The 26332-nt window shown below is 46.5% G+C and overlaps 1 protein-coding gene across 7 annotated transcripts in view; it reads right to left on the bottom strand.

Annotated features, from left to right (window-relative positions):
* Positions 1 to 26332, bottom strand: part of raraa (retinoic acid receptor, alpha a) — a 146742-nt gene that overhangs the window by 31819 nt on the left and 88591 nt on the right. The window contains exon 1 of one of the 7 annotated variants that reach the window (XM_085761697.1): positions 6293 to 7259. The exons of the other annotated variants lie outside the window; for them this stretch is intronic. Within the exon in view, the coding sequence (XP_085617823.1) occupies positions 6293 to 6470 (178 nt within the window). The 5' untranslated portion in view covers positions 6471 to 7259. Of the gene's footprint in view, positions 1 to 6292; positions 7260 to 26332 lie in introns of those variants that run through there. 7 annotated transcript variants of the gene reach the window in all.

Raw genomic sequence — 26332 nt, forward strand, 5'->3', positions numbered from 1 at the left:
GATACACAATATGGATATCTAAAGTTACTTCAGACAGAAGCTTCCATAAATCAAGACTAACAGAAAGATCGTGTCTTCCTCCCGAAACTTGCCCTGTTCACACCCTGGAGGCGTGTTTAACAACACCGATACAGTGTACTGTGAAAGCCGGGCAAATGAGGACTCCGGTTATTAACCACAATGAGATCATCTGAAACACTGAGACATCTCTTCTATCTTAGGAGATGGCTTGCCGGCTTATTAAAAGCACAGTTTTAGCCGACGGGATTTTGTTTTTTGCGTGCCCAAACAAATAAGGTAAATGTGAGTGATTCAGAGCTCCTTCTCCTTCCGCACACAAAACACAAACATGAGCCGCATGAGCAGAGTCCTCCTTAGTTAACAACGCCGACTGAGACGGCAGCAACACGGTGCTATTTTCTGCTCAGACGGCAGGAGGACCGCCAGGCTCTCGTATTTTTAGCATACTAACCTCTACCCTATTTCCTCGGTTGTCCCACTCTCCAAATAGGTGGGCACGCCAATGTGGTGCATATATTTATGTGTGTGTGTGTGAGAGCCGCTCGGGGTGTACACAGTTGTCATCCATGTGATGTTAACACGGGTCCCCAGAGGGAAGTCTGAGGATGAGTGTGCCGGTGAAGGCTGCAGCTTTCATGCTTTGGCCTGGAGCTAGTGGTCTGAGAGAGAGTGTGTGGCTGACTGCACAGCAGAGAGAGGCTGAGGCTGAGGCGGAGGCAGGCAGTGGTCCTCGGCAACTGATGAAACAAGGCAACATTCCATGTAATCACTCTATATATAGCGGATGCTGGCGAAAGAGGAGGGGGGGGCGGGGGGGAGAGTTGGAGGGCAGGAAATCTTGTAAAATATGAGGAAAAATTAGGGCAGGCGAGCATTAAAGATTAATCGTGACACTGACTGCCCGGCTCAGGCTTGCCATGTGGAGAATGCCACCATGGAGATGGGAAACAGAGAGGGAGATAGAGATAAAGTGGGGGAGAGAAAGGAGACACTTTGGGAATGAAAATGGCTCGCAGATGAATTCTGGGGTGATGAATGTCCCTGGTTCAATACCCAGATGAATTTATGTGTGTTCCATTATGAGAGGGTGGGGATGAAACATGGAGATAGGGCGGAGAGATGGGAGAAAAGGGGAGGGGGGGGGTTCTCTCAATGTGCTGGTGAGCTAGCCATGCAGAGCCCATTGCGAACAAGCCATCTGTAGAGATAAGTAAAGAAGTGATTACAACAGGCCCAGCTCAATTTCTGACAGTTGATGCTTGACTGCCCCCGTAGAGCTGAATTGATTTAAATGAAGAAGCTATGAATATTTTAGAGGGCAGAACCCCCCCCCTCCACCTTAACCTGAACAGTTTCGATCTCCCTCCCACCCCTATGTAGTATGTGTGTGTGTGTGTGTGTGTGTGTGTAAGAGAGAGAGAGGGAAACACACTCACGTAACAGTACAGACACAGGGGAGAATGTAATTATTGATAGTGAGATTACAGCCCTATTGTGACAATGTCTGCAATCAGCTGCCTTCTTTAAGCCCTGATGAATCAATGACACTGCCTGGATCTTTTCTGTCTGCCCCGCTTTGTTCATCAAAGTGGGCTTTGCAGTGTACACCAACCCTTGTTTGGGGATTTAGCGTCAAACCAAACTGGTGTACAGTACTCTCTGACTGATGCCTCTGGCTAATTCTCTCTACAAACAAGCTGGGGCCCATCGGTGGGTCTGAGCGTGTGTTCATGTGTGCCCCCACCCAAAAAAAAACCGTCCAGGCAAATACGCTGAATTTCTGACATACTTGATACAGAATGACACTGCAATACGCCATCACATGAAGGAAATAAAAAGCTGCCAGTCAGCTAAAGCAGTGTTTGCGTCCAAACGGTAGTTGTTCTGCCAGTATTCAAGGTGACAAACCACACCCACTAATTAGTCAGGAAGAAAGAAAAAAGAAAAGACCGAAACAACAATTGGTATCAAACGAAAACACGTCTCTTTGCTACTCCCGGTGACCTTGTGGCGTGGCCAACATCCACTTCTGAGGGCATCTCTATTTAGTAAACGATGAATCACCTAAAAAAAGGGCAGCAACCGCTCTGACGGTTGGTGGCAAGGTGCCGCGTCGGGAGCGAGTGATGGCAGGTTGTGAAATGCTGCCCTGCGGCCTTTCCCAGGAGAGCGGCGACAGCGCTGCTGAACTCCCTTCACCCCTATGCCATTACAAACATACCTTGATGACAAAATGTGTTATTGATGTTCACCTGAAGGTGAAAGCAGGTGTGTTTCTGTGGACACGCTGATCTCTCTCTCTCTCTCTTTCTCTGTGTGTGGCGTCCCAGGCATTCAAGGCCACTAAATCACTGTCGCCCATGGCTGGAAGGGGTTAGGCAGACGTGGCACAATATGAAGCCTGCTTGATGCTTTCCTCCCGCTGGATGAACAGGGGACCTTGCTTCAGTGCTGTCCATCCATCCTGCCACTTCCATCACGTTGGGATCAGCAGAAACCCCCGGAGGAAAAGACCCAATCTCTCATCAGTCTGTCCATGAAAAAAAGCACTGAGGTGCGTGGATGTTAAAGAGCACGTAGGACATGTCATAAAGCTCAGGGACAGGGCATTGACATAAAGGACAAATACGCACTGCATTTCCACCTGGGATTTGCTCTACTACTTTATGTCAACAAAGTCCCATGCTGTCAGAATTACTAAAGTCGTAAGCAGCTTTGCCAAGAAATCCTGAGTGGATTGATTAAAAAAAAAAAAAAAGTGGTATGTTATGTTCAGCTTCAATAGATGACCCTTTTCTCCAACTGTTTACAACAACAGCGCCCTCCCCTTTAATATCAGAAACCGACAGTACTCCAGCCAGTTCTGTTCCAGGACAGGACGGGCTCTTCTCTCTTGTTTATTCTGTGCTGTTCTGTGCTGCATGGTTTTTTCCCCCCCAATTCCCAGCACACACTTGCCAAATAAGATCTGCATATATAAATAAAAAGAGAGGCAAGAAGTGATATTCTCAGTTATTTCGCAAGGCCAACAGCAATCTGCTGGCCTGCGCAAAGTCCAAACGCATCACCCACAGTTCTCTGTGTTGCTGCCTCACAACACAAGCAATTAGGGACGCTCTCGCTGTGCTGTCTGATGCTGCAGTCTCTTAAAGAGCCAAAAGAGAAACCACATGGGTTTGCTCTTCACCAACGAAGCCCAAAATTTTCTTGTGTTTTTTTTTTCCCCTTCACAAAAATATTCACTCTTGCTCAAAATTGCTCCTGCTCTTGTAGTGCAGTGCAGCAAAAAAACAATAAAATACCATTGGTATTTTTTTTACATCGTCTCCTGCTAAGCAAAAGGACTCCTGCACTTGAAATACCATGAGTCAGATTAAGCTGCCAGTCACTTGCCCCTCACACACACAGTGTTCGTGTCCAATAGCCCACTTGGCAGGCCCTGCCCTCTGAAGACAAACTAGCTAAAGCTCGTCCTTCTCTCTGCTTCGTCTGCTCTCTATGGAAATCCCCGCTGACCGCTTTCTTTCGCGCTGTGGACAGCCTGGGAAAAAAAACAAAAGGAGCGAGGCGTTCTTGTGTGCTAGTGAGCATTTGAGCCCACCGTGCAATCCCTCTTTGCTTCATACCCCCGTTTTTAAAGTGTGTGACAGTCATGTGAACAAGGCCCATGCACATTCCTTAATGCATGAGCCCGTAATTGCTGTTAGGATTCTGACGGGCACTCAGTGAAAATTTTAAGTGCATTTAATCTTGCAAGGTCAGGCCATAAGGATTCAACAATGTAGCTCTAAATGTAACCAGATTAGAAGCAGGTTTGCTGATGCTGCCTGTGAATGAAACAAACCCGCCCTGTAAACGGTTAAACAACTCAAGTAGCAGCATCTTCAAGGAACTAATAACATCAGGGATGAAGCGTCCATATGATCTGGATGCGTGCCCGGCCACTTAATGGGTCCAGGAGGTTGTTTTAGGCCAGATTCACTTCAGCGAAGATGTCATTGAGTGCACTCTTAGAGCCAGAGAGCTCGTCTGTAAAGCTTGTAATGAATAGTTAGATCCAATGTGGAGAGGTTGAAAAAACAGAGGACCAAAAAGGAAAAGCACAGAGGGGGTATAAAAAAAAAAAAAGTAGAACTCCACCAGCAGTCTGTTTCTAAACCCACGTGCAGAGGATAACATACCATGAGACTACTGTCTGTGAAGTTAGTACTCTAAAAAGGAAAAAGCTAGAAACAGATAAAACCAGCAGATGTTTTTGGGATTGCCTCGTGCTTTTGAGCCTGGCTGGTTTGGATTCTTGCTTAAGAACATGGGGTGAAAAAAAAAAGAGAAAGAGAAAGAAATCTTGCTCTGTTTTGTCTGTTGTGTTTTCTGCCTCTATGATCCAATAAGCCTCCGAGCCACGTGATGACACTAACGGATGTTGTGCCTCTCTACCCTACACCCCCCCCCCCACACACACACACACACACACACCACCACCACCACCACCGCCACCGCCACTGTCACCACCACTCCCTGGTTATGCACTAAATTTTTTATTACACAGAAGCAGCAAGGCAACGAGCAAGATATGCCAACACCATCCCAGCCAACCACCCACAAACCCACCCCCACCCCCACCCCCCTGCAACTCCTCCGTTGAGCAAAACAATGTGGAGTCGAGTGAGGGATCAGAGTTCTTTTCCTGGGCCAACCCCCCTCCACCCCTCCACCCCCCCACTAGTCTCCCTCGGACAAGCTCACATGGTTTGAATCAATGTTGCCACTAGAGCTGTTTATTGGGCCAGTCTGAGAAATACTATCAAGCTCGCTGGATATCTGCTTGGAAAAGAATGTATGTGACTTGTTCCTTCAGTCAGGAGGAATTTCTAATCTCATCTGACTTGGAAAAACAAGCAGAAGAAGAAGAAGAAGAAGAGGGAGAGAAGGAGAAGAAGAAGAAAGAGGGAGAAGGAGAAGGAGAAAGACTACAGCGCAAACAAAACCAATTTGAGTGCTTTTGTTGCTGCTGCCAAACATCAGAAATTCCTGTTTAAATTTCCCTTTGTGGTGTGTTTCTATAGTCTTGTGACGAGGAGGAAATTGGCCCTTAAGAGCCTGTGGAGATTTCTGCCTTTTACGCTCCTTCAGCTGTGAAAGACAACAGAGCTATCTCTTCTATAAAGGCCTGCTCCAGCTTTGTGCAGTGCGGCTCCTTTGAGGTAAAAAGAATGGGAAGGGCCTCTGTGATACTTTGTTGTTGCAATAAAACTCTCTCTCGTCGCAGCAGATACAGTGTCGGTAAACCGGTTGCCAAAGGTGGAAAAACTATACACAATAGAAAAAAAAAAATCACATGTGCAAACTAAATCACTTAGCCAAACTAAGTCTTGCTGAGATTTTAAAACCACCACCAGACACTGACATGCTATTTTTAGACATGACAGAAAACCTGTCATCCTCATTCCTTGGCACATGTGCCAAAAAAATACATTTTACAGGTGGATTTTATATATGTATTCTCATATTTTTATGAAAATCACAAAGATTAAAATGTTAATATATTCAGATAAATATATGATTTAACCATTAAAGCCACAATTCTTTTTTTTTTTTAGAACACATCTCATTATTTCCCCAGCTTTACTAAATATAAATCACTGGTTATAAATACATTTAATTAGCTGAAGGCCTGATTAAATAACATTATATAGACAGGGCTGTCCAGTCCAGGCCCATGGGTGCTGCTATCCAGATTACCAGAGGAACCGGGGGATAACACTGGCAGGAAAGTTTGATCTGATTAACGCCGGCATGGCTTGCAAAACCTTGTTTGTATTTAGTGCATATTTCAGGAACGCAAAATCTTTTAGAGAGCGTGGCCGCGGATCAGAGCGCAGCAGCAGCACTGAGCTTTCTCCGGGAAAGAAGAAGGAAGAAGAAGGAAGAAAAAAAAACAGCCAAACCTGGGCGCATAGAGGCAAGAAGAGATGGGAACGGAAAGTGGGTCAAGTATATATTATGCAGTTATTGAGCTCAGTGATGGTGATAGCATGCAACGCTGTTTGGCACATATTATGGGCTTTTAATAATGAAAATAAAACAGGCTGGTGACACAGAAATAAAAGGCCCTATAGTACCAAACTATCGCTGATTAAAATGAATAAATAAACTATATGGACAACACTATGCATACACCCAGGCACGTGCATGGTTTTTTTTTGTTTTTTTGTTTTTATCTTAACCCCATTTCAGTAGCATGGAAGTTGAGGCAGGAAGAGGCACCTACAGTGGTTGGAGCCGTTCCAGTGCTGGTTCCTGATGGACGTGCTGTAGGGATGGGGCGCTCCGGGCACCAGTCCTTTCTCCGGGATCAAGCATCCTCTGCTCTGGTTGTAGTAATCCATCATTAAAAACGGGTTCGGGCTGGGATTCAGTCCCACAACGTCCACACTCTCATACATCATATGAAGCAGGACGATCGCAGGGGATTATTGTCAAAAAATGAAAAATAATCAGAAGGGAACTATACTCGTCGTGGACGCAGGGACACAACGAGCCGTGTGGGTTTTCAGCTCGCCACCAGCGGAGGTAGAAACTGAGGGGAGGGGGGCAAACGGAGGGGAAACTGCATTAAAATCGAGGGAAAAGTGATAAATCCAAACACAGCGGGGGGGTTGGGGTATTTGGCATCTTCCTAATATAGAGCTGTACCGATCAAAGACCGAATGGAGGAGTCAGTCAGTGTGTGAAGGAGCCTAATCGGCTGCGCTCAGTCTGAAAACAGAATTCAGGAGAGCAGACTGCATGGTGTCCACAGGCACAACACACGGCACCAAAAACATTCAATTCAATCAAATCAAATTAACAAAAAAAAAACGACCTAGGTGAGTTGAGCTGGAGATCTCGGTCCTGTCGGCCCTGCTCTCACACGGAGAGCAACATCTGAGCTGATCCACGCCACAAAGAGGAAAAAACAAGCGGATAAAATCCCACAAGCGAGAACTCAGATCTCCAAAGTCCTGGTCGACAGCGTAGAGATAGAAGAAAATAATAATATCGATGGGGATGGGGGGCGAAGAAGGCGCAAAAATATAGAGGAAATCCCGTCTAGTTGCAGTTTGTCCTTCGGGGTTACGCTCGGTTGTCCCGTTTGCGCCCGCCGTGGTGGACTGGTGGACTGGTGGACTGCTGTCAGCGCCGTGGATGAGCCGGTCTCCGGTCTCCCTCCGGTTACAGCCGTGGAGGCGGCGGCTTCCTCTCTACACACATCCAGGTCCGCCCGGACACAGCAGCAGCAGCAGCAGCACCGCCTTCGCCTTCTCCTTCCCCTGGTTGGTGTTATGGAGCTAGAGACAGAGATCTAGAAGCCTCCAGCTACAGAGTAGACCCCTACAGACCCCCACCGCACCGAGCTGTGATCCTGTTCTGCAGAGCCTGTGACACGGCTCAGCAGCTGAGGACTGGAGCTCCACCTCCACTCCGCTCTCTTCTCTTTTTTTCTTTTTCCCTGCCTTCCCTCGATCTCCTTTCATGCGTTGCCCCTCCTACGTTTAACCCCTTCGGGGACGTCACCGTGGATCTCCCTCTCTGAACACGGGCCGTGCATGGGGCTGTGAGGTGGGGGGCGGGGGGCCCACCGCCCTCCCTTGAATTTAGGTGCGGGGGCTTTAAATAGAAACGCATTAGAGGGCAGATGAAGTTCTATCAGCTCAGTAATGAGTCTTTCATATCTTTACATGGAGTTGGTGGACATAATGAGTGCTGCTATCTCTCTCTCTTTTTCCTGGAAGTTCCCATCCATGTTCTCACTCTTTATTTGGGCTCCTCCTTCCAACTAATTTGACCCTCTCCCCCATTCTCTCATCAGTCCCTACCCCTCCATTTTCTCTTCCCCAGCCTCTGTCTCCCTAATTTGCCTAATGCTATGCGGCTGAACTTTTCCTGAACCCAGGGAAGTAGGCAGCCTCACCTCCTGGTGACCCACTGGCTGACTCGGATTCGCCTCTCTGGCTCGCTCTCATCCCACATTATTCAAGGTTTCCCACCTTGTACACTCAGTGTAACACCATTACACTTCCTCGAGTGCTGCCCAGAGAGGCGCCTCGGCTCACCCGCCGTACATAAAAGTAACAAAAGCAAAGTCACCCAGTCATGGTAACTGACTCTTAACTTTTCTCACAGTGTGGCTGCAGCTGGGATAAAGTCCAGGAAGTTGTTTCGACTTCGCCGTTGCATCAATAAAAGGTTACTCCACCTTTACTCTGCAACATTCCATGCAGCATTGTTGCAACTTGTAGCTGTGTCATGTGAGAGGCCGGAGTTCATGCCAAAGCTCAACTTTAAAGGTGTGACTCATTATTTCTCAAATTTAGCTGATGCTTATGTCATTGCTGAAATAATATATTCCCGAAAACACATCCAAACTTTTTTTTTTTGTACACCAACAAACAGGTTGTACAGAGTTTAAAAAACTAACAAACAAACAAAAAAACAGTGACTTGTGATTTGATTTGGAGTACAGCTGCTGCTTCAAATGCTCAATGCCAGAGATGAAGGCCAACCAGCCATATCATATGACATTATATAGCATGAGGGAAAATGGGGCTCCCATATATGACAGTACCCGGCATGTTTAGTAATGACTGAGACGTCCCGGACAAGGTCAAGAGGAGGAGAGGACGTTTCTGAGCTGCAGATTCCAACAACCTGTCTGACAGCACAGTTACCTGTCCCATCCAACTGTCTAATGCTCATGCCATCTTATGCATTCTCCCCACTGTTGTGGTATGTCAGTGTGGTATCTGGGCTTTTCAGACACATTTGCATGAATGTGGACACGGCCCAAAAACCTGTGTGACGTGTGTGGTAATCTACACCGCTGCCTGAACAATGCCTCTCCTCCCCCCGCCCCCCCCCGTATGTACCTGAGCCACAGGGCCACAGCTGGGTCTGACTAACACAGTTTTTGAGAGGGATTATCTGCGTGGAGCCTGGTGGGGAGGAGGCGGGGGTGGGTTAGGTGGGGTGGGGGGGGGTGCTCGGCCTGCTCCGCCCCCACTGACTGTGACACTTATTTAATGCAGACCCCCGCGTGTTTACCCTGCCTGATAAGAGCCCAGTGAGCAGTCCTGGGCCGCAGCGACCCCTTGCCCGTGCTGATAGCACAGCCACACATTCCTTGACAGGATTAGCCCTATGAGTAATGGCTGTCAGAAAATGCTAATTTTCCAGGCTCTGTTTTCTTCTCCGAGGGGACGGCATTCATCCTCGGGTAATACCCTGTGATTGCATAAAACAAGCTGAGAGATAACGGATTGTTGATCATTGCTTATTACAGAGGGGGAGGGAAAGATACGAGATTAGACCTGAAAACCTCCTTTTGCCGCAGCTTTCTCACATTTATTTTTTAAACAAGGAAGTCACTTTGTCTTGTTTAATAAAACAGAATATATCACAGCAGCCGCGATTAAATAAATGTGGTGTTTTTATTTTCACAGGAGGGGAGAGAGAGAGAGAGAGGGGGACAGAGAGCTCCTTAGAGAAGACAGTTTGGGAATTGGATGTACTGCATTACACCGATGGGAAACTGAGCACTGGTTTAGTGCCAGGAGGAGGCCGGCGTGTGTACGTGCACACACACACACACATGCGTAATATGAATATGAAGTGCTAAGACACACACTTGACAATTGATGGTATGAATATGGGGGAGTGAGAGTGATCAGTGGTCTCTATTGTGTCTTCATGACTGAGTGCGGAGGGAGTCATGAGAGGTTCAGTCCACAGGAACACACCACTCAGTCCAGGTGGCTGGTCTGGTTCCAGTATCAATAAGCACCACAGTCCTGAGAACATGGAAAAGTACTCTGGCGCGAAGCAAAGCCAGAAACAATGAGATTGTGTCTTGATCCTCTAACTTGTCACCAAGAGGCAAGTCTCAGTTTCATGGCAGGAGCTTCAAAGTCCAGGCAAAGTGGACGGAGAAGCCTGATTAAAGCACGGTTCAGACGCAGTAATGCATGGTTATGTAAGTGCAAATAATAGAGGGATACCACAAGCGGTAAACATAGCGTCCTTGATTTGGGGGAAAGCTGGAACTTCAGAGTCCAGCAGAGCGATGGGGGGAGGGCGAGCGGGAGAGTGGGGGAGAGAGAGGGGAGAAGGATTTTTTAGGAGGGAATTCAAAGAGTTTTATGGGCAAGGGCGGCGAGGAGATTGCTGGCTGGACCTTGAGGGTGTCAAACTATTTTTACTGCCCCACTCTGCTTCTTTCTTAGCCCGATCGGGGGTGTTAGGAAGCAGTAAAAGGTGCTTCCCCTGCCATTCCTCCCCCAAGGAGATGAGCCGACAGGTTAGAACAAACAATGGGTCGTTATGTCATTTGGATTATTGTACGTGATAAAAAGAGGAGGAAAGAGTGCCTTCTCTGTAAACGCACAAACTGGAGTCAACAGTGTCAGAGCCGATCTTGGTTTAGCTAATGAGCGAAGGATTCCTGTCCAATGCTCAGCAGATTCTGGAGACGATCCACCAACATCTGCAATCGGCTGTCCCTTGACTCTGGTGTTCCTGCACTCTGGAGATGGGTTTCTCTCTCTCTCCCCCTCTCCGCGGCTATGAACATTTCCTGCGCAGCGTGTTGATTATTGGAGTGGACGGTCAAATCAAAACACAGTGAAATCAAACTGTCCGAAAGTCGTGGAAAAGTCAAGCGGGCTGTGGTTGGCCTGGAGACGCTAAGCAGGCTAAAAGGCAGAGGAAAAAACACATCAGACCTGCGGTATCGCTCAGACAACACTTGGCACGGATAATAGCTATCTCCTGACAAGATAAGGCCAGACATGTTCGAGTTAGAATGGCTCGGGCCTAATTTTAGAGTTCCTGTCTGCCTTAGCGACTACTACACAAACACAGGCGCTGGAGCTACACCTCCCCCCGAGCTCTCCTGCACATGTGCCAGCAGATGGCTAATGCCCAGACGATAAAGAAGCTGGAAACCTCGGCAAGGCTCTCTATCTTTCTTAAATCTTCCCAGCGACCTAATAAAGCAGCACAGCAGGGAAAGACAGAGGAGATAAATTCGGAGGGGAAGTACTTTAAGGAGTTGAAATGTGTCCTAATTTGAGAGGCAGCGAGGGACGATAAGATAGTGATTGCATCTGTCCAGGTCTCTGTCACGCTGCGGGGCAAAACATGCTGTCTGCATGTTAGCGGCATTATCCCATGACTGTGATGATCAGTGCCATAATCCCCCCCACCTCAGACTACCGGTGACATTGCCCCAGCAGCCAACTTCCTCATGCAGCTCTCTAACCACGATCACATCATCTCCCCCCAGAGTGCGTCTTCGCTTTTCAAAGCCTACCTGCAGAACCACCGACCTGTCTGTCGTCATACCCGTTCCTCTCGCTGCCATGATGGTTTCTGTCTGTCTGCGTATGTGCGTGTTTGTTTGCACAGCTGGGTTTGTGCAGCCTGTACGGGCAGCACCAGCCAAACCCAGCAGCTGTGCTCCCCGACAGCGAGCCAATGTGTAATGAGGGCCCGACCCTTCGATGTGAGAACAAGCTGCAGTTATCGATGAACACTGCACCACATCCAGCTCCTTTCTGTCAATCTCCTGGACACACACACACACATGCAGCCTGACCCAAAGTTAAACTGTTGTATAGATCTCTACATCCATGCTTTGCTATCCTCAGCTGTGTGTGTGCGTGTGTCTTTTCTAAAAAAGACCCTCTTAGCGGCTGCAGGGATCTTTGTGAAAGCCAACCCCCCCCGTCATTATCCCTTTAATGTCCCTCCGACGGCAGATTCCAGCATTTATGGTACAGGCCTATATCTGCCCATAAAGCCTTTTATTGTTTAGCCCGGCTCTATGGTGGCCGTAACCTGGTTTTCCCATTTTTTATGGGGACCTTCACTATATCACAGGGGGGAGGACAAAGCTGCCTACCATCGGTGTTTACCAAAGTATGGCCTGCTCATAAATCCATCATGGCCGGCGGCATTCTGGAAATACCTCAGCAGAGAGAGAGAAAGGGAGAGAAGAGGGGGGGGGGGGATGTGGCTTATTGTATGGCTTGTAATCGTCCGCACTCTACGGCCTTGAGTTAGAGAGCCCATCTCCGCAATGATCATTAGGTCTATGTTCCTTTGCATTGAGTCCATCACTCAGCAAATCAAGGGAAAATTGCTATGGATGTTACCCTGGAGGAAGGATATCCCTGTATCAGTCATCCCGAACTGGGAATGGCCCCCATTAGCTGTCAGGAACACGGAGATGTTTTGTACATACAGATGGACATGCTGCTAATTCTATTAAGAAAGACAAGAGGGACGGAGAATGAACATAGTGTGATAGGGGCTGAGAAAAGAGAGGATCTGCTGCTGCAGGGAAGTACAGAGGGAGAGAGAGAGAGGGGGGGGGCATGTGGGGAGGGGGCAGGAAAAGGATGGTGGAGGCTGGCAGAACAAGGAGCTCGGTCCACATATCTGCTCTGCCAAAACTCACACAGAAATTGGCATCACTGATGCAATTACTACACTCTGTTTATCTATGTATGATACCATTCATTTCCTCATTTCCTGCATCCATGTTCTTGACCGCAGCCTTGCACTCATGGCCCTGAGTCAGAGTTCACAAAAACTACAGATACAGTGAGGAAAAAAGAAAAAAACGAGGGATTGGGGGAAATTTTAAAAAAAGTAGCCTACTCTTCTCATCAAAACAGACTCTCAAGCTTTGATTTTGCCTGTGTTGCCTGGATTGAGCTGTTTCATCTCCCTTGAACAGAGATCTTAGGCCTGACTGTCTGGGTGTTGAGGCACTGTGTTAAAAAAAAGCTGCTCTGTATGTCTCATGTGGACCCTCACCCCCCCGCACCCCCCTCTCCCACCCTCCCTCTTGCTGCTGCTGCGTTCCCCGTCCAGTTTTTTAAGTGCTGCAGAGGGCCGACTTCCCGTTTTCCATTCAGAAGTGTGATGCTCGGGGTGGCCTGGAAGGGGATATGAGAGGAGGTGGGTGGGGGTGGGGGGTGGGGGGTTGGTGGTTCGCTTTAAGTGGATTGCCCTCAGTCTTGTTGTGCCCAGCCCAAAGCATTATAACGCCTCTGCCAGTGACCTCCACTTGAGTGCTGCCCCCAACACCGGCCGGGCAGGGCACGCTGATTGTTGTGCTTAGTACAAAGACCGAATGTGTGCCACGGAGCAAGAAGAGGTTGGATAACTGCAGGCTGAATGTGCAGTCAACACTCACTGAAACAGCTGTGTATGTGTGTGTATGTGTGTGTATGTGTGTGTGTGTGTGTGTGTGTGTGTGTGATACAGCTCTAATCTCGCCCTTGCTCTTTCATAAAACTGACTGCTCTCTCCTGGGCACGCGGGCTTGTTACATCCCGCCTTTTATCTTTCAAGTGCGTCCGTCTGGCTCGGTGCAGCGTTCCCGCCGAGCCATGTGAGACGTTCAGAAGTGGCGAGCAGGTTCAGATGTTAATGAAACATGTGAAATCCTCTCTGCTTAGCCTGCAGGTTGGGAGCTGGGGGACAACAAAGGCCCTCGGGAGAGCAACAGACTGCCGCGGCTCAGAGCATGACAAATGCCCCTGCCACCGTCGTCACTGTGGCCCCTGTTGCCCCTGCCTTTTATACAGAGATGGGGTGGTGGAGGTGGGGGATCTGCCTCATTCTAACCTGGGGAGGGGAGCAGGAGGAGGGTTAATGGAATGGATGACTCCGCTGCATTAAAGGAGAAGGGAGCGGAGCGAGGAGGGTGACGGAGGAGGCGTCATCAGCATTTCAAAAGAACGGGGCGCAGGGAATGTAGATGGAGCAGCGACTCCCTCTCCTCTTCAATCTCTCACCCTCTCTGTAACTGTCCACCACACACACACACACACACACACACACACACCCCAACCCACCCCCAGCGCTAGTATGAGTGTATATATATATTTATGTGTATGAAAGAGAGGAGTTAATTGGATGAGAGGCAGTCCCAGAGGTGTTGCCGGGTCAGCTCCATCTACGACCCTGACAGTGAAAAATGCCCCACGGAGGCTTTCCCCTGCGCCGTGGCCCGTTCCTCCAGTCAAACGCTTTACTCAGCTTATAGGGAGGGGGGGGCTCAGCCAACGAACGCGGAGACGCTGCTGTGAAAACTGATATCAATGTCAAACTTTCAGCCCTCAGGCCCCGGCTCGTCCTGCCCTTGGTATTTAGGCTGTAACGCAAAAACAAACACTGTGGAAAATAGGGAAGTAGTGAAAACATGACTGACAGCACACGGCTTATCATCTCATCATTATGCCCAAATATGCAACTGCATCTCTGTTGCTTAACAGTGTTTACACATCATTGATGATGATGACAATGGCATGAACATTTCACATGAACAGTGAGAAGGTTAGGACAGACTTTAATTAACGTAACTTTAATCTCTTCAGATTTATAGTGAAAAATTATTGCTGTCTTCCCTAATTCTAAATTGAAATAAAAAATACTTAAAAATGTTCATTTTTGCTTTTTTAAATTTTTTTTTATCTGTGACAAAACTTCAAAGAATTTGAAAAAGCACAGAAAATTGTTGGACTGTTATAAATAAAGCTCAGCAGTTACTATAGCTACCCAAACCATCTGTGTTGTGAGCCTGCAGAGAGAGGAGGGTCTCAATAGGAAGTAAATGGGATAATACAAAAAGTGAAAGGCTCAGAAGGGCAGATCATTAGCTGGCTACATCTAACCATTCTCTGATAAGACAAAGAGGCCTGATAATATTTAACCAGTGTAGATCTATCATCAATCTGGCCTCGCCACCCCCTCACACCATCAGCCCCCCACCCCCAGCTCCGGCCTATTGTCATTCAAACCCTGGCTCCCTTTCACTCCTTATTCAATATTTTTGAGCCATTGTTCCACCTTACATGCTCCCCCCGAACTACATTACTTTTCCCAGTCAGCGGTGAAAGGAGAGGGGGCAACTGCCAGGAAAAAAATAAAAACCATAATATGTTATAATGTCAGGAGTAACAAAAACGTCAGCCGGCCATGGCAAAAGTCTGGCTTTTGCATGCATTCTCAAGCTTAAACTCACACTGTCACACTCTCTTCCCCCTCATACTTGTGCACACACTCTTTATTCTCCCTCAGTCACCACACACACACACACACACCCACACAGAAACACACACACACACACACCCACACAAAAACCCACACACACACACACACACACACACACACCCACAGTGACCCTGTGGGCTTTCTGGGGCTCTTTGAATGAAAAAGAGAAGTCATTTATCCGACTCATCTTTGCTGCACCTCGCAGCACCTTTTAAAAACACTCTTTATTCCCTGCTAATGCTACAGCTGCACCTTCCTGACAGCATGATGGAGAGATTCACTCTGCCTGCCTTTCTTTTCCTCCCTTTAAAAAAAAAAAATTCCCCCTCTCTCTGTCTCTGGAGCTTCTCCTCCTTTGCCTCCTCGTTGCCAACAATCCTGCAGAAAAGTGAAGGCTAAGCTTCAGTGGTGATGTAAGAAAGTGGGGTTAGTCGGTGTGCACATGCATCTGTTTGTGTGTGAACTTGTGTGTATTGAGTGTGTGTGTGTCTTCGTGTGTGTGTCTTCGGGTGTTTTTGGCATGGATCCCTGCGTATCAGTGTTTGCATGTTTAATCGGAAAAAAAGGTGCTACAGTAAAATGTGTAAAAAGGTGCAGGGGGAGTTCACAGATGCGCTTGTTCATGTGTGGAGGTGAGAACAGGAGTGCTAGGGGCTGCTGGGAAGCCTGGCATGTCAGAGCTTATCAGGAGTTAACAAAATCATCCTCCAGAGCCCATCATTATTCAGCTGGCTCTCCTCCCCGGTCTTCCACCATCTCCACGTGTCCTCTCTGTTCTGCTGCTCTGATAACATGAACAGTCAATACTGCACGTCGCCTCAGCCTGCAGAGATGCTGTCACATTGGAACATCAATACCCATCAATGCTCGTAGCATATACACCAGTCAACTGTATTATTATTATTATTATTATCATAGCTTCACATCTGAGTCTCTTCTGCTAGATTCTGCTGATAAACAGCGTCTTGACTTTCTTATCTCTGATTGAAGTTGCAAAGTTTCCCACCATGGTTGTGACATCCGCATTTAGATTTTTCCATTTACATTCATGTGTCCTCACTCGCTCTCCCCATTTTACTGCCAATAAAAGACAAAAATAGCAATCAATAATAATCCAAAAACTCTCTTTATGATGTTTTGCAAGTGTGTCTTCAAACATTGTTGTGTTTGCAGTGGATAAACAAGGCAGGATGCATATTTCAGTTAGCACACAGCTAAGCGTCAGGCTGTCTAGACTGTGTTTGACCAGAAGTGTGCATGCTCTCAGGTCCTTGTGTGTGTGTGTGTGTGTGTGTGTGTGTGTGTGTGTGTGTGTGTGTATATCTGAGGTAGTCTCTACGCAACCAAGCAGACACCCACAGCAGAAACCTCTAACCTCGTTGGCCACCAGCCCATCTCTTCCTATCTCCCTCTCCCTCTCTCTCTGGACGGATCATTCATCATCCTCTCCCTCTCTCCTTCCCTCCACGCAATATCCTGCTTCACAACATTAGTCCCACAAATACAGCTGTTATTAAAGATAAGGGTCACACTCTCCAAACTCTCCTTATTATATACAGTGGGGGAGAACTACATAAACGGGAAGATAAAACCCAATTATATGCAGAGTGGGCCTGTTAGAGGAGGAGGTGACTTCAGCATTAGTGGAAGAAAACTAAAAGAAGATTAACTAAGCTTTGCTGTTTCAAGGTCGTGACAGGGGCAGAAGATTAAGACTCTTTTAACAGTATAACGCTGCGATCTTTGATTGACATGTTCCAGTATCCCTAACCCTAACTACCCTAACTCTAAGTAATAGTTGAATGCTCCTAAAACTGACTGGTGCTACATCAGCCATCTGGATATGTGATGGGCAGATGGGGAAGCCAGAGGTTGCTGCTCCAACATTACAGCTATTAAAAGTATTTTAATAATTGGATGAGTGGAAGAGTTAAAGGGGTTTAATAGGCTTAAATGAATCTACTGCTTGAGATTTGTGTTGTGGGTCTAATTCAACCACACAACTGTGATGGAGACGCTGCCCCTGCCTCCTCCTCAACACCATGACTCCTCTGGGTTCCTGTGTTACTGTTCTATCCACTTATCAGTAAGAAGCATCTGATCTGTATCGGTAAAAGCATTTTGAAATAGATTTTTGCAACACGGCTTTGAAACTGCAGCAGCTTTGACACAAATGTGGTGAAAAAACCCAGCAGCAATATACAGTAAGCGATGTCAGTAAACACGCAAGGTATTAACAGTGATGACTAAAGGTTTCCACACTTCCCTCATTTTACTGTGACTTCTCTATGTTGCAAAACGGCCAACATGTGTGTGTGTACCCAACCGCTCCGTATGTGTACGTGTGTGGCAAGAGCTGCCAGGCCGGGTGGTGTCAGCGGGTCGGCCGCAAGCTCCTTTCATACAGAAGTGCCGCCATATTTGCTGCGAGGAAGATGCTTCGTTATGCAGCGTTTGCTTGTTTACCCTGAACCAGACCAAAGCCAGGGCCAGTGTGTGATTTTAGATAGCACGCTGGCGTTCCACAATCAAGAGGCGTGACGTGTAACACAACGGCGCCGGTGTCCTGTCCCATGCCACGCCGGCTCTCCCCTTTTTACACACATGTTGACGCTTATTTTCGTGTAGAAAAAGAGTGGAGGGAAGACAGAAAACATGTGCAACTTTCCTCCGTCCTCTGCGTCTCCTCTCTCTTTGAATTTACACCCACAGCGTTTCCACTGCTCTGCTGCTCTGCTGCTCTGAGGCCACAAACTGTCTGATGGGTGAGGATTACAGATCCAACCCCCCCCCTGCACAGCTTTTTTATTCTATATCCTCAAGTGCACTGTGCTCACATTCACAGTGATGCACAGAAATAACTGAGATTTACCAGGGAGGGGGGGCAGTAACACAGCATGATGTACTGAAGTAGTGCAGCGCAGGGATATCAGGACTGAGGAAAATGTGTGAGATGAGTGTGATATTTTGACCACAACAACAACAATAGCATCACAATACAGGCTATATATTGTAGTAGAACATGTTGCAAGGCAATTACAATATCAAATGTCATGATTTAAAGAGGAACTATGCAAGTCCGGTCGCTTTTCCGCTGTTCTGCTAACCCTCATCCTGGCAATGTGCATTTGTTTACAACAAAGCCGGCGAGAAATCAATCAATAGAGCGGTGGATAACGTTATACAACGGTGTTATGGTGTGTATATATTTGTGTAGTTAGGTCATAAACAAGAGATTACGCGTGTAAGCTGTTTAATTAAGGTAAAAATGTAGTTTCAAATCCAGCATAGTTTCTCTTTAAACTGAGTTACACTCATGGTTACACCAGTAATGCATTGTCAATATATTGATGGTGATCAGGTACTGTCCTTCTTTCCTATCATTAATCTATATCAAAATAAATATAAAACAGCAGATAGTATGGAAGAAATATTTGAAGTGTAAGATGAGTCTTCTCTAATGACGGGGATGGCAACTACGACGACACAGGTTAAGACACTGTGGGGTGAATTATTCATGAATTACAGAGAGCGACAGTTAACAGGAGAGTGCCATCGGAGACTGACATTCATCCGTCCGTCCATCCATCTTCTGAGCCACGCTCATCTGCTCCATCTCTCCCTCTATCTCTCTCTGCTGCCAGGGGTTCAGGTAGAGGATAATGGATCTACTGACATTCAGCTGCCCCCCAAAAAATTCAAATTAAATAACCCTGTTAGTACGGGGCCGCACGCGCACACACACACACACACACACACACACACAAATGGCAGCTAAAAGCGGACACATTCACATGCACACACAGCACAGCTTTACATGAGCATTTGAACACAAACAGGTGTGTACACAGAAATATAAGCTCATATGCAAATGCATGGGGCACATGTGAATCTAAACCATGAAAACGTGTAAACAAATGTAAACATGTACAGTATGTGTGGTGTGGCCATTTCTGTGCAGTGGATTCATATACAGAGACCACTCCCAAAATGATCAGTTTCTCTGGTTTTACTATTTATAGGTATGTGTTTGAGTAAAATTAAATTGAATTTTTTTTTGTTTTATTCTATCAACTACCGACAACATTTCTCCCAAAATTGAAATAAAAAATATTGTCATTTATTGGTTTTCAGACCTTGAATAATAATAATGCAAAGAAAACATGTTCATATTCATTCCTAAACAACACAGCAAGAATATTTTAACTCAGGAAGAGTTTATAAATCAGTTTTTGTGGGATAATATCAATGTTTAATCCCAGCAGTGGTTTTTATAATCTTCCTATAAAATCAGATGTGGTTCAGGTGATGACCTCATCAGTGTCTCATTAAGTAGAATGAGTGGTGTTTGTGTTGCTATTTAAAAAAGAAAAGAAAAGAATGACTGTCATACATGTAGAGATGCTTTTAAGAAACATTTGTGAAAGTGCTCTCTTAGCTGTATATCATGGATGTGTGGTGAATGCTTGGTAGCGATTCCCAATGATCCGATGATAAAGCAGGGTGGCCAGCCAGTTCTCTCCTTGTCTCCCTCTGTTTCTCTCTCATGCACACACACACTAACACACACACTAACACACAATGCCCTGCAGACCTGGTGCCGAGGGAGTTGCTAGACTACACCTCAGGGTTCAATGGTCAAACCCAGGCAGTTAGCCAGAGTGCTCCGGGCTGAACTCAAAGTGATAATCATAATTTGTGTCAGACGGGCTTCTGCTGAATAACAATGGCCAATAATGCAGCGACACCAATGATGTCCATGTGCATGTCACACCCACAGTTTAGACCCTGCAGATGCTACCTAATAACAGCTGAATGAGCAGGGTGCATCTACTGTGTGGACAGAAACTCACACACACACTCAGACACACACACAGATGCACACGGGTTGGAAACAGAGACAAAGTCAGTTCCATGTTTATCCAGACAGACAATACTGTTGTAGGAGAGCAACACAGCATTGCCTATGTAAAAATGTATGAAAGAATATTTAATTGAACAGTTTTTTTTATGTTATGTGTGTAATGTTGAGTTGAGTAGGGCAGTTCTTTAGAAACCCGCCCTGGTGGTGCGTTCAAAGACGCTCTAACCCACAAGATTTTAAAATATCACCACTGTGGTACTTTGTCACCGTCCAACACTGTCATACACGTACGCACAGCAAATCCCTCCATCAGCAACATGCAGATGCAAGATCATTCCAGCAAGGAGACAACAATGGAAGCCATCCCCTCTATCTCTCTCTCTCCCTCTCTCTCTGTGTGTATGTGTGTGTGTGTGCCAACAACCCAGTCGTCTGGCAAAACAGCTGAGTGGGACACATCATCCAGGGTATTTCTGTTGTCCCAAAGCTGCACCACACAATATGGCTGACGCACACACACACACACACACACATAGCAACAATGTCAGGACAGCCTGTTTCACCCAGTGGCACAATTTGTTTGTTTTTTAACTATTTGAGTGCAAAATTCCTTCTCTAGATTTTTTTAAAGGTACATTGTAAGGCTGTCCCGATTATCATATTTTGATAACTGATTATTCGGGGTGATTACCACGGCAACGAACGAAGCTTCGAAGCTTTGATTTTTTGGGGTCGGAATTCCTCCCATCTAGGTTGTATATCGCAAGCAACTCAATCGTATTTTTCATGCTGCATTCACGTGAAATTGGGCAGACGGCAGACAGACGGCATAAACAAGCCTCTATGTAAACAAGTGGTCCGTCAGCACGAGGCAAAACAATACACGTGACAATATGTTGTCATGGCGATGTCGTATTGTTGACCTGACCCACGTTTTACCGTCTTTCTCTGGACTTCTGTGACTAAAATGACGTCTGGTTTGTTAGCGACGGCCGTCTGCCCGACTGCAGGTGAATGCAGCATCAGTGTAACGCTCCATTCCTCCTCACTGCGTTACCGCGGTGACTGAGCCGACAGCTGCGGTGTCTCCGCTGAGTTTCCGTGGTTACCTACCGTCACGCTGCCACTGAACGTAAAAACATGGCAGCAGCACCGAGCTTACCGTCTCCATGGAGATATGAATGATATGAACGGCTCATTCAGAGCTGAAAGGAACACTTCACTTTGTTGATGGGGGGATTACTGGTTAATGAAAAACAGACTGAAGAACCAAATAATCGATTTTCGTGAATAGATAACAGGAGAAGTTACACAATGTCCCTTTAAAATGTAGTTTTAATTTTGTTCCTTGCACACAACTTGAGAGCAGCTCTTGAAATACATGTGGTGTGGTTGAGTTCAGGGAGAAATGTTTCTTTTAGACAGGCTGTGATGAGCAGCAGCTTTGTTCACATATTAAACTGTCACATGGAGGAACTGAGACCAGGTCACGGTCCTGGTGGTGTGTGAATGCAGTGACTCTCAAATCACCTTAATGGGCCTGCTCTGAACTTTGTTCACGTTTTGTACAGTCAATTGGAAACCGGAAGAAGAAAAAACCCATCTGTGAGCGTTCTGAAACCAGTGCAACCACAAACAGTCAGGGCACAGAACAGCACGACTGCATGGCAACAAGAACACGAGGATAACTCAGAAATGAAGAGCAAAGTATCATAAATAACTGGCATTCGGAAATACAATGTTGTTATTTCTGTTTAATTGGTTGGCAGAGTTAGATGTTCCAGCATCCCAAGAAAATAGAGCTTTATACCTGCACATCTCTTAGTAGTCTCATATTAGTCATTCCAGGAAGTTTACAATGCTTTCGTTTTAGAGTTAGGTCCATCATCTGAGACAAAACAAATATTTCCTTTCCTGTAAAAGACTGTTGTTGGCATGGTAACAAATGCAATTAGAGAAATGTTTGACTGAGGGTGAAAAAAAGAAAAACTTGGCAGAAACATCCATTTTCAAGCAAGAGAGCATTTAATTCCAAGAATAGACTGGAGAGGAGATTTGGGGAATAATGGGGCATAATAACAGACCATTTCCATCAACATCAAAGTACAGCTCCTGATGAACCACTGGGTAAGAATATTCATCTAACTGTGAATTAGGGCTGATGCGTAATTTGTTATCCAGACCGAGCAGCATGTCTTCACAGGAGAATGTCAAAATATTTGATGCTTATTAAAAGACTGAACCTCGTCTCTTTGTGAATCAGACTTCGTCCCTGCAGATCACGTCTCATTGCTCTGATAAGACGGTCGCCCCATTTCAGCGTACATGCAAAGACAAATGCTGACTTGTGCGTTCACTGCTTTAGATGTTAGAATATCTCTGATCTTCCTCTCCACTTCTTCTTCTCCCGTCTCCTATACATAATTTTCCTTTCCTCCTCCTTCTCTCCTCTCTTTCTGTGCATATCTTATACTGGATCGATCCCCCCCCCCTCCTCCAATTGATCTCTTCCTCCCTCATAGCATCGTCCCTCCGTTCCTCTTCAGCTCCCTGAGGAAATGTACAACTCTATATAATCAACTTAACCACTTTGCCGTCTGCCACTCCGCTGAGCTGCCATGAGGTTTACTGGTCACACGGCTGTAGTCCCTCGGCTTATTGTGCACGGTGCAGCAGGCAGAGGCCCGGGCAGGCAGCGAGAGAGCAGCCAGGAACATTTTGGTGGTTACACTGACTGAGTAGCTAACAAAAGAATCTCTAAGACGGTGTGTGTGTGTGTGTGTGTGTGTGTGTGTGTGTGTGTGGTGTGTGTGTGTGTGTGTGTGTGTGTGTGTGTGTGTGTGTGTGTATGTGTATGTGTGTGCCTGTGCATGAGAAATAGTGTCTTTCAACCGATGCTTAAATCTAAGCTTAACATATTTTTCTCTTCAGTCATTTTACAAAGTAACAACAGCAACAAAGTCAGTTTTATACTGACTGATGAATAACTTAGGACTTTTTCTGTAATTTTGTGCATAAAAGCCTCTTAAATGTAGAAATCTTCAACCTTCTTTTGATTTGTATTATTTAATTTTCAATATGTGTGTGTGTGTGAGTGAGAGACAGCGACATATATTCTCTGCTCTCCCCTTTAGAAGAGGGGAAACCCTGGTTATAATCAGGTTTCCTCTGACTGTTAATGTTGCCAAGCTACAAAATAATGCCTGCACTACAATGCACGCCCTATTTCCTACCCGACGTCACCGGTCACATCGCCGCTTTTTTGTTCGCTCGATGGAGGTGCAAATGTAGCGTGCTGTGTCTAAATTTACAGTGCGGTGTCACGTTTCTATCAGCGATCCAAAGCGCTGTGGACGCCCTCTTTAGAGAGGAAAGGTGCACTGGGAAGCAGATGATGACACCAACCTCTATAGGACGGAAGGGAGGCGTGCTGAGGGAAGGATGGGAGGAGGTGATAAAGAGCAGGAAAGGAAGACGGGAGTCAGAGTTGTGGGTGACTTGTGCCAGCGAGGCACATGCACAGGGCTCTGGCTGGAATAGAAAAGTGCTGAATGATGCTTCTGCTCCAACTTTATCTGCTTTTCTTCTCCTTTCACATTTATTCACAGAGACAGAATCTCTGCCTGCAAGAGTTTCTTTCAGATTTCTCCTTCACTCTCATCCATTTGAAGCGCCACTCCCCTGCATACCTTCTTATTCTTCCACCTTCTGTCTGTCCCCGCTCCCCTCTGAAGTTATAGTAAATATCGCCCCTTCCCTCCCCCCCTCTTGCTCTCTGTCTCTCTCTTGGGGGAAGCTCAGTGCCAGTGTGGAGTTTTATTTGTGTAATTTACATCCTCTCTGACAGCCTTCTGTGCCCCCCCACAACCCTTGGCTTTTACTGCAGCCAGACCCTCGTAAAAGCAGCCAGTCTTTGTGATGAGAGAGGGAGGGAGAGGGAGGGAGAGGGAGAGGAGGGCTGTCTGAGCTGCAATCCAGAGAAAGCTGATTGTAAAAACAACACACAGTCACTTGGTGTCAGTTAGCTTCCTGGCTGGCTATTTGAGTGTGTGTGTGTGTGCGGGGGGGTATGTGGTATGTGGGGGGTGGGGGCATGTGCATGTTTGTGTGTGCGCTCAATAAGACCACGGCAGTCTGCAGGGTTGGTATCTTGACCAAACAAGCTTTAGTATATCCAGGGATCAAGCATTAATCCGCCAGCCATCATGTGCTTGCTCTGTGCTCAGCTAGCTAACTGTGAGGGGGTCAAAGGTCAAATGATAATCCCATCAACAGGTAGTGTGGACTTCTAACTCACCTGAAGGGATGTGAGTGTTTTTGTTTTTGTGGATCGGTAACGCTCAGCAACAGCGGATCAGCACTTTACACAGCGCTAATGTGGGAGGAACACTAAAGACCAATAAAAGTCTATTGGACAAACTCAAAACACATTTAAAATTAGATAACTTGTATCTATGGAGGGGGGAAAAACTTCAAAGGGGATGAACACCAGTGAAATTCTGAAACTAACTAGAGAAAAAGGGAGAAGTAGAAGAACAAAAGAGGGAAACATGAAAGAGTGAGGCAAAATAGGTAATGAGGGGGAGAGATCAGTGAGATGCTGCATCTCAATGAGAGAAAACACACAGATGAAGGAGAATGATCTGAGGCACAGAGACAGGGAAGAAAGGATAGAAACCAAGCGCAGCTGTGAATGAAAAAGTGAAGATGCTTAGTTGTGAGAATCGGATACAAATTCTTTTTTTTTTTGAGGAAGCAAGGTCACAAATGAATAAAAGCACCGACACGGAGCAACGACCTGATCTCCACTTCACTCACACCTCGCTCACTCTCTCTTGTCTTGTATTAATAAGTGAGGTGCTAATCTGTTTTCTTGCACAGTGTGAGGCTGGTGAGTAGGGCGTCATGGCGACCGATACTGACGTGGACTGTGCATGTACTCGCACGCATCCACACACACACACACACACACACACACACACACACACACACACTGAGAACTGTGGGAACAGAGCCTGAGCTGCAGCGATGGGAAACAATGACCCCCAGTGGCTGCATCAATGTTTTAGAGTGGAATGGTGCAGGCGCAAGTGTGTGTGTGTGTGTGTGTGTGTGTGTGTGTGTGTGTGTGTGTGTGTGTGTGTGTGTGTGTGTGTGTGTTGAAAAGGACAGAGGAGGAACTCATTAGGAGTGTTTGGCCAGTCAGCCTCTCACAGCGTCTAAGAATGGTAAACAAGCTCACTTGAGCACCCAGTCAACAGTATCTCTCTCTCTCACACACACACACACACACACACACACAGCAACCTGCCTCTGTCTGAAGCAGCATTTCAAAGGGGAACCTGCTTTATTAAAACTGTACACACACTCACAGACACACAATCGCGACCCTGTCTTCTATTTAACTGCAGTTCCCTTGATTCCACACTGTTTGTCCAAAGATGCCTCACACAGAACCAATGGAGCCACAGCAGGAAAACGTGCAGCAGGGATAAGAGGGGGAGAAGACAGAGGGGGGGTGGGGGGGGGGAGTGGGGTGGTGGTGGCGGTGGTTGACACTAGCAAATGGAAAAGCTGTTGGAGCGAGGGAATCAAAGCAGACAGGTCAACGGCACAGCAAAGATATAATTAGCAAACATGAACTTGCATCATGTGTCACCCATGAATGCCATCTGCTTCAATTTAAAACATTACAGAGGAACAGAGGAGCGACAGAAAGAGGCAGCGGGGGAGGAAGAGAAGGAGGAGAGAGAGAGAGAGAGAGAGAGAGAGAGAGAGAGACAGAGGGAGAGAAGGAGAGAGAGATGGGAACAGACTGACGGAGGTGTGGTGGGAAGCTGAGCTCCACCAGCAGCTACACAGGCCGTCATCAATTTCACCTCCTCATCATGGGAATTTGATCTTGGTTGATAGACATTGTGGTGCAGAAAAAGTAATATAAAAAGTTTTCAACCATAAAATGTTATAGCCTACTCAGAAAATTATTTAATGAAACTTTTTTTTTTGAGGTTGGAAAATGAATATCGGTCGATATATCATATGAAAACTCCCATAACACTATTGGTAACAAACATCCAGCGTGTGTTGGTCTGTCATTTGTTCCACTGGAGGTTAAAAAGCCCAAACCACTTCAAGCGGCTACAATAGGGAAACCACATGAGCCTGCATATGGTGTTACAGCCATGAAATCTTAATCAAGGTTAATATGAAGAATAACTCTCCTCTGTGCTGCGGCTTCACCCACACCAGCAGCAACATCACCGTGGAGCCACGGCTCTTCTCAATGAAGGAGACCTGATGTGTTATTTTAATCAACTTGCCCTGCCGGCATTAATTATTCAC

This window comes from Trachurus japonicus, chromosome 19 (genome assembly GCF_045865225.1).
Source record: "Trachurus japonicus isolate A0001 chromosome 19, Traja_1.0".
NCBI classification, from domain to species: Eukaryota; Metazoa; Chordata; class Actinopteri; order Carangiformes; family Carangidae; genus Trachurus; species Trachurus japonicus.